This window comes from Macaca thibetana, chromosome 14 (genome assembly GCF_024542745.1).
Source record: "Macaca thibetana thibetana isolate TM-01 chromosome 14, ASM2454274v1, whole genome shotgun sequence".
In the NCBI taxonomy this organism is placed as follows: Eukaryota; Metazoa; Chordata; class Mammalia; order Primates; family Cercopithecidae; genus Macaca; species Macaca thibetana.
The window spans coordinates 50394495-50403566 of record NC_065591.1 but is presented as its reverse complement, the minus strand read 5'-3'; the positions used below and the strand labels follow the sequence as shown (position 1 = coordinate 50403566).

General features: G+C 49.3%; 1 protein-coding gene across 2 annotated transcripts; it reads left to right on the top strand.

The window, feature by feature from the left end:
* Nucleotides 1-2798: 2798 nt before the first annotated feature.
* CALCB (calcitonin related polypeptide beta) lies at nt 2799-7620 on the top strand. 2 transcript variants are annotated; one of them, XM_050759428.1, is made up of 5 exons: nt 2799-2898; nt 3971-4065; nt 4323-4460; nt 6254-6438; nt 7069-7620. In XM_050759428.1, the coding sequence occupies exons 2-4, from the start codon at nt 3980-3982 to the stop codon at nt 6411-6413; spliced, it is 384 nt and encodes a 127-aa protein (XP_050615385.1). In that variant the 5' UTR covers nt 2799-2898; nt 3971-3979; the 3' UTR covers nt 6414-6438; nt 7069-7620. The 2 variants fall into 2 exon arrangements, with proteins under 2 accessions (XP_050615385.1, XP_050615386.1); XM_050759429.1 differs by having other exon boundaries at nt 6254-6444.
* Nucleotides 7621-9072: the final 1452 nt, after the last annotated feature.

Sequence of the window (9072 nt, the reverse complement as noted above, 5' to 3'; positions counted from 1 at the left end):
GGAGGCCAAACACCAATTGTGACGCCTCTTGAGCTACCAGCTTGCTTCCTGGGCCCTGCACACCACTGATAACATTGACAGGCTGGGGAGCCCACTGCTTCAAGGTCTGGGGCCTTCCAGACCTCTCCCACCAGGCTGGCCCAAGTGCCCCATGCAGAGTGGTGATTCCCAGAACTCCTGGGCTACCAGTTCTGCCAGACCTCAGAGAGGGTGGTAGTGGCCGAGAAAGAAGCAGGGTAGAGGGCACAGCCTTCATGCAGGTAGCACCTCCACCTTTCCACTAAGCAGCCATTTATCTGGGCTGGAATCAGGGACAAGGACACAGAAGTCTCCCCTAGAATCGCAGGGCTTTCGATAAAAGGGCTCCCAAGTGAAGGTAGCCTTGCTGTCCCTCATTGCATCCAAAAGTGAGCCCAACATCTAAAAATCTAAACAATTGAACTCATGGACCTAGAGAGTAGAGATGGTTACCAGAGGCTGGGTGTTTGTGATAGAGATGGGAATGGTTAAAGCGTACAAAAAAAAAATTGAATATATACGACCTACCATTTGCTAGCACAACAGGGTGACTACAGTCAATAATAACTTAATTGTACATTTAAAAATAACTAAAACAGTGTAACTGGATTGTTTGTAACACAAAGGATACATGCTTGAGGGGACAGATACCCTACTCTCCATGATGTGATTATTACAATGTATGCTTGTATCAAAACATCTCATGTACCCCATAAATATATACACCTAGTATGCACCCACACACATTAAAAATTAAAAAACAAAGCAGAACCAAAAACACAAAAGCGAGTCCAACAGTCTAGACATAGAGAACCTTCACACACGTAGAAATACTCCTTAGAGAGCTGGAGTTCCTGGTGTGGTACTACAAAGGTCCTGGAAGTCCTCCTGCCTTACTTCGAGTTCGCCAGAGGCTGGAGCTACTTCTAGAACAGTTCTGGCTGCCTTCCCAGGGGAGGGGGGGACTGCAGGTCACCCTGACTCAGTGCACTCTGCGCATCTGAGTTGCAGGCCGGGCGGGTCACCCGAGTCCGCGGTCCGGATTCTTCGTGGGTGTTACCTGGAGTTTCCTTTGCACCGGTGCTGGAGGCCAGCCCTTCCTAGTCCCACCAGCTGGGTCCTGCCACACGAAAAGGACCCAGAGGGCCTAGACAGACATCCCCTGAACTTCCTTCTGACCCACAGAAACAGTGAGCATCATCTGCAGGGGTTCCGCTAGCCCCTGGCTTTGCTTCCTGCCCAGCAGCCTCCAGCAAGGTTTCCCGAACGCTCTCTCCAGGAGTCCAGGGGGCGCCGACGGACTTATTTAGGGTCGCTGCTGCCAAGCGGCAAAGAGCGAACCTGAGGCCCGGGACTGGGGGCTGTGGTGAGAGGCGCCCCTTTCTTTCTTGCCACCGCCCCTACCCCCAGCTCCCTCCTAGCCTATTCTGCCAAAGCTGGGATCTTCTCCTGGATCCCGGGAGCAAGAAGAGCTGGCAGCGCCGACTCCCAGAATCCGGCTTTCCTTAAGAAAAAACGGATAGGCTGAGTTCGTGTGCGTGGATGTGCATGTGTCGGTGTGCGTGTTTGGGAGACAGTATGTACCCCCGTTTGCATAAAACACGCCTGTTTTTGGAAACAGAAATACACGGGGCTGCTTTCGGGTCTGGGTGTGGTTAGTTTGGGTTGCTGCGCGCGCGCCCTTTTGGGAGCGGCTGGTGAGGGCGCATCTGTTCCAGTGAGTGCTGGCTGTCTGCTGGACTGTCTATGAATGCAGAAGGCAGAGCGTGTGGCGGGGATCCTGCGGTAATGCGCGCACCGGCTGGTCTGCAGTCGCGAGTAGAACGGGTGTGGAAATTCTTGGGCTGACCTGTGGGCTGCAGCACCCGCTCCGCTCCTCGGGTGGCAGCTGGACCCCAGCGCGCTCAGCTCTCAGCTGCTTCAGCGAAGTGGGGTAGGGGTGTGGAGCGAGACAGATAGAGACCCAGGCATAGACCATCTCCGCCAGGCAGCTTGGCAAACAGGGGGCAGAGTTGCAGGGCAGCTGTGTAAGCAAACTTCGGCGCGGCAGTGGAGGGTCCTGGCTTGGGGTGGGAGATGCTGGACCCGCAGTCGAGGATTTGGAGATACAGTATCAGTTTAGCACTCTCCCCAACCTCTCTTCTGCTCCTGCCCATCCCTGAGGAGTGAGGTGGAGAAAGGTTGGCTGCCAGACTGGCACCAAAACAGCCTTCTTTTGGGGCCTAGGGTGCCAGGGCTCGAGGGGTTGGACGATATCCAGAGAAGCACCCCAGGTGGTCCAAAGAGATCAAATTTTGAGGACCCCTCCCTCCCCTTTTCCCTCCCCTTTTCTCTCCTCCACCACTCCTTCCCTGCGGTGGGCTCTTTCAGCTGTGGTCCCTTTAGAACCCAGGACTACTGCTCAACCTCGTTGGGGGTTCAGGTGCCTGGACTCGGGTCCCTCACTGCCGTGACAGGAGGGAGTGCGAGGCAGGAGTTTAGGAGCCAAGGAGGTGAGAGAAGCTCTGGCCCTTCATTGTAGGTGACGCCAAACTATCCTCGACTTGCCCCGACTCTTAGTTAGGTGAAAGTTCTCTGTTCTCTCCCAGGCTCTCCAGCTTCCCAAGCAATGACCTCAATGAAAAAAATGACAGCGGGGCGGACTGCCGGCGCTCCAGAGTACCAGTGCCGGCAGTGCGAGCTATGACGCAATCGGAGCTCGGTCGGTCCTTTGATTGGCTAGTCCTGGCCACTTTGGATTGGCCACGCGGACTGGTGGGGACCCCCCTCCCGCTATCTCTGTAATAAGAGCGGGGGTTCCGCAGGGAAGGTGCGCACAGCAGGCGTGGTGTTCATCCGGGGTCGACCAGCCGCTTGCGCTGCCCTGAAACTCGTCTCCAGGTGAGGAACTTCCCATTCCCTATTCCGCTCACTCTAATAACCTGCTTCTTCGATTAGTTCATTCGGTTTGCTCCATCACCCAGTTTGCTCCATCTGCCTGTCTGCCTCTCCGCCGCCATCTGGTCCTACCTTACAGCGGTGGTCCTAGCTCTCTTCCAGGCTGCGGAGAAGGCAAGCGGTTAGGGTTGTCCCGGCATTTTCTCCTACCGGTGCTAGAGGAGCCCAAGCATCCCCATGGCTCAGCGTGGGCGCTAGAAGCACTGGGAGCCGAGGTAGGCGGGTCTGCTACCCTGCCGTTGGGGCCGTGCTGAGCGCAGAATTCTGCCGAGTTGGGTCCGGGAGCGCACTGAGCGGTCTTTGTCCTTCGGGATCATGTTTCGTCCCTGGGAGGTCGGAACCCTGAGCTTTCCTCTGAGGCGCCTCCTGGTGAGCCTTCCCGGGATTCCGGTCCGGATCTGAGGCAGTGTTGTTAGCCGACTAGAACCCTGGGCGCTCACCTCGCGGAGCTGCTGCTCAGCATCTGCTGCTAAAGTGCGCTCCGGTAGAGGGCTGGCTTTGCGGGCGAGTCCTGAGACACCCGTACCTGGCATATTAAAAATTTCCCCAGTTCCAAGACTGAGAGATGAGCGCTCCTTTCTAATCCACCCTTCCCACCTTCCCCTCGCATGCGTTGGCGCGAAGCCTAGCAGAGGAGAAGGCGAGAAGACAGGCGCAAGGGGAGAGCAGGTCTACAGCAAGGTGCGTCCACGCCTGGTTTCGGCATAAATCAGGGCAGAAGTGTGGGTTTGTGTGCACGGGCGCGTGTGGCTTCTGCCTGGCCTTCAACAAAATAGAACCAAAATTCATCTGTTCTCTCCACCCTTCCCCCAGGACACCTTTTTCTGCTTTATCAAGCCATTCACTCACTGCAATGTATCTCTTGAGATTCACAGCAGCCCTTCCTGCAAATGAAGGGAACAGAGGCTCAGGCAGGTGAAGTAACTTGCCTGAGGTCACATGGCGGTTGTGGCAGAGGCAGAACTGGAACCTAGATCTGTGATGGTGCAGTAGTAATGTCATCCTTCCTTTACAGAGAGGCGGCATGGGTTTCCAGAAGTTCTCCCCCTTCCTGGCTCTCAGTATCTTGGTCCTGTACCAGGCGGGCAGCCTCCAGGCGGCGCCATTCAGGTGAGACAGCCTGGAGCCACGGACGCCTTCTGCTCCCACTGCCCCTAGGACCGGACAGCTCTGTGCCTCTGAAGTCACGCGTGGCTCCTGGTGAATCAGTGCCCATAGGTGGACTCTGGCCTCATGCCCTGTCCCCTGGGAGTCGCGGTGGCCACATCCCCAGGGGAAGAAGCAGAGACCAGGAAGCCTGGCTGCCTATCCTGGGGAGGGGCAGGCAGTGGCTCACAGCCTGCAATGAGTTTGCTTTCCCTCCACAGGTCAGCCCTGGAGAGCAGCCCAGACCCGGCCACACTCAGTGAAGAGGAAGCGCGCCTCCTGCTGGCTGCACTGGTGCAGGACTATGTGCAGATGAAGGCCAGTGAGCTGGAGCAGGAGCAGGAGACAGGGGGCTACAGGTGAGGCTCCCCAAGCGCCCAGCACAGGGCCTCCTCTTCCCGCAGCATGCCAAGAAGGCAGATCCCAAAAGGCAGGAGAGAACACACTGACCAGGAGTCCAGCAAGCTGATTTGTCCAGCGGGCTCCCTTTCTCAAGTTCCAAGGGAGACAGAGGTGCCAGTGCATCTGGAGGGACTGTGGTTAGACACAATAAAAAGCTCCGTTTCTGAAAGCTGTTAGGACATAGATGTAGAAGCTTTTTCTAGACATAGAAAAAACTCAATTTCTGAAAACTGATAGGAAATGAAATGGGGAGGTGTGGAATCGTTCACTGTGGGAATTGCTCTTGTAGTACTGGGAGATCTCCTAGCATTGGATGAGTTAAGACTGGTAAGGGTGAAGCCAGGGAGAGACCCAATATCTCACCCACCTCTCTTGAGCGTGAGGGACTGAATATCATGTGAATTCCAGAAAAAAATCATCCTTCCCCATTCAGCCCTTCTCTACACGGCCCTGGCCCACTGACCCTCTCAGCTTTCCTAATGGAGTGTGTGTGAGCTGCCCTCCTGCCTGCCCCACCTGATCCCACTCGACATGTCCCCTGCCTGGTCCAGCCTTCTGAGTGACTGCCCATGGGGACAGTCCCTAGTGCATGATACTGTCTGGCTTGTCCTTCCCTTGCAGCTTAAACAGTCCTAGATTTAAGTAGTGTAGTAATCTGAGTGCCTGTCTGCAGGGCACATACTTGCAGTACCTGAACAACTTTCATATGTTCCCTGGCATCAACTTCGGGCCTGAAATGCCTGGCAAGAATAGAGACATAGCCAGCAGCTTGCAGAGGGACCACTACCCCACTTCAGGGTACCCCTGATGGCAGCTGAACTCCTCTCGCCTCTCCTGATTCCCCTTCTTGCTCCACTTTATGAACCTTATGCATGTAGATTCCTCTCTGATTTGTCTTCATGCTGGTATTGGTAGCTTTGCTTATGGCAGAGAATGTTTTGAAGACCTCAGGATGGAAGGGAAGACAGCAGAACTTACTGACCACATTAGAGATAAGAGAAAATGAGGGAAGCTTCTTGAGACTGTAGAGGGTGTTATGACAGAGCCATCCAATTTCTGCTTCTAAATGTACTATCATAAAATAAGCACATCCTTAATGCCTTGGCATTTGATGAATCAATCTATTTTTCTAAAAGGAACTGAGCTGTGGTGCTCGTTGCTCTGGTCCACATCCAAGGCTTGTGGGTGTCCAGTGCCTATGCTCAGAAGTATCCTTAGCTTCAGGGTAGCTGGATATGGGGCTTGATGGGTCATCTCTGTGACCCAGCTCAAGCAGCAAGAACAGTGTGTGAAGGAGCTGGCAAGTACTTCTGGGAGAGGATGCTGCAAACCCTGTTCTCTGAGATTCTTCTGAAGACTTTAGGGAATTTCATTTTCCTGTGGTAAGGGGTAGTGTTGGTGCTTGTGGCTGGGGTATGGTCTCTATATACTCCTTGTGTATCTTGGGGTGGATCTGGGCCTTGTTGCCCACTTCTTCCTTGAATGGTAAGTGCAGGGTTTCAGCCCGTGCCCCATGGCTTGGAATTGTTTTTTCTTCTTTCTTTTCATGATGGTCTTTGGGTAGAGCTCCTGGCAAAGACTGCCAGGTCATTTCCCCTAAGAGCTTTGATAATTGCAGTTTCAAGAAACACTTACTGTTAGGTGGTGTGTCGAAGTGTTGCAGTTCTCTTTACGGAGATCCCATGAGGTGGCCTCCTCCCCCAGCTTTTCACTCACAGATCTTCTCTTCTTTCACCATCTTGCAAATCAGCTCTGCTGCCCAGAAGAGAGCCTGCAACACTGCCACCTGTGTGACTCATCGGCTGGCAGGCTTGCTGAGCAGATCAGGGGGCATGGTGAAGAGCAACTTCGTGCCCACCAATGTGGGTTCCAAAGCCTTTGGCAGGCGCCGCAGGGACCTTCAAGCCTGAGCAGATGAATGACTCCAGGAAGAAGGTAAAGGTAACTGCCCTTATGCTATGGGATGAGAGGGGGAAGGGACTTGGAGTTAAAACCTACATTTTGAAAACCTCTGCTCTGCTAGGTTCTTTAGGTTCCTTCTGTCCAGTTACATTCTTCCTGCTGAGGTAGTGAGTTCTTTCTAGAACCTAGCTTGATGTTAGAATGCCCTAGCATTCTGTGTCATTTTTCTGAGAAGAGAAATGGAAGGAAAAAAAAAAAAAAAAAAAAAAAAGCTTGCTGGATTCAGAAAGGGAGAGGTCTGCAAACCTTAACCAGGGCCAGTCTTCATTAATTAGGCTGGTTTCAGAAAGGGCTGAACCCATGACTACAGATTCAGATGGATGAGCTGTAATCATAACCTACTACCAAGATTAATAGATGCAGTTGAATTATTTTAGTCTTCATTTGCCTTACAAGCCTGCTTACCTCTCATATCCATAATTCATAAATGCTGTTTAAAGAAGCACTTCTGTAAATTAGTATGTTTTTAGTAATAATTGTGATTATTCATGACTTGTCTTCTACTTTTTTTCTCTTCTTTCTCCTTTTATCATCTTCTTCCTTTTTCTCTTCTTTCTCCTCCCCTTCTTCTCCCTCTTCTTCTTTTTTTTCCCCTCATCTCAGGTTATCATGAAACTGAACTCACCGTTTCTATTAATTTCTGTTGACAACAACTTGGTGAGAATGCCCCATGGAAGATATACATGTTTGCCTCCTAAGATACTGAAAAAAAGGCACCTTTGTCACTTGAAAGGAATGAAACTGAATGCAAAATAAGCTAATTCCATATTTATTGTGCATCATTTTTATATTTAATTCTATGTCCAGTAAATGTGATGGCATCTCTCATTGACTTATCTGGTAGCAAACTGGTTCTTTGAGAGCCATCCTGTTGATCATGCAGCTCTGCCAAACCTTAGGGGGACAGGAAATCACTGCCTGTTGTGGTCTCTGAGGACACGTGGTAATGGTGATGCTGTGCCTTGTTATCTAAGAACATGACTGTATAATTTGTTTAAGAAAATGTCAATATTGTGCCATTTGTGAACTTCATCAAGATTAAAAGCATATTTTGGATACATCTGTTTCAAAACCTTGGTGATGCATTACAACTTGTTTTCCTATGTAATAATAATAATGATGATGATGATGATAATAAATATTTTTGAGTGCTTACTATGTATGGGCCAGATGTTATTTTAAAACAGTGCTTTATACCTGTGAATTCATTTAATCTTCATGACAAAACCATGAAGTAGATGCTATTATTCATGTCCGTTCACCTCTGAGGAAACAGAGGCAGGGAGAAGTCCAAGGTCACACACAGATAGATAGTGGTGGACCCAGGTATTGGGTTCCAGGGCTTACAGTGGAAATCACTGCACTATATGCCTTTCAACAGTGGCTCCTGATGTTTTTCAGAGACTTGTGAGCCATTCTTTGGCCTTGTTGCCTGATAAGGTAGACCCTCAGATTTTGGAGATGCATAACAAATTTTAAACATAAAAACAATCTAGTCTTTACATAATATAATGAATTTTTTGTACCCATTTCTTGGCTTCAAAAACGATCAGTTGCTACTGTTGTTATGCCTGTATATCATCTATATCCCTTCCTCCAGTGTATTATCGTGTCAATATAAATAAATAAATATTTCATCATGTATTTCCAAATGGGAAGGGCTTTTAAAATGTAATTACAATTTCATTTAACAACTAAAATATATGTACAATAATTTAAAATTCTTTCATGGTTCAAATTCTCCATGTATCATGTAATATAAATGATAAGATGAAGAATTTACATATATTTATATATATGTGAAACCAGGGCTCAGATTGCTGCTGGTTAATAATAAGTTTTAATTTAAGTCTCTTACAAATTAGAGGTTCCTCCCTCATCTATTTTCTGCCTTGTTGTTTATTTGTTGGAGAGACTAAGTTATTTGTCCAATAAAGAGTTCTACATTCTGCATCCCTGTGGTTAGGTTTAACAGTTATGTCCTGTGTATCAGCAGTTGGATCTCGAGTGAGTGATGGGGAAAAGAAATAGGGGATGAGACCAGAGAGTAGATGAAGGCAAAGACAGATTATATAGTACTTTGTAGGGCATAGGAAACACTGGCTTTTTATTAGTCAGTCTCTAGTCAGGAAAACAGGAACTACCTCAGTAATTTTAACAGAAATAATTTAATAAAAGGAGTTAGCTAAATCAGTATTAGTGTAGTGACAAAACGAAAGAGAAGAGTAATTTAGAGACAGAAACCATAGGAAGAGGCCACCATCCTTGAGTCTATGGGAATAAAGAGAAGAGGGGAGGTAAGCAGGATCTAGAGCCTTCAGGAGGATTCTCAGACCAATCAAGATGGGAAGCTGGCAGATGCTGGTATCTCTGAGGGGTTATCTCTGGTATCTCTGAGGCGATTCTAGAAGTAGGGAAAAACAAAACAAAACTTAAAACTGGAAACAACCTCACTGCCAGGGTAGAGCATCTCTGTGGGTGATGCCAACAGAAATAAAAGTCGAAATTGGAAGGAACCTGTTTCTTCTTATTCCAGATGCCTCTTGTCTCCTCTTAGGACCCTCAATTAGCAGAGCCTAAAAGGGGTTCAGCTGACAGAGGAAAACT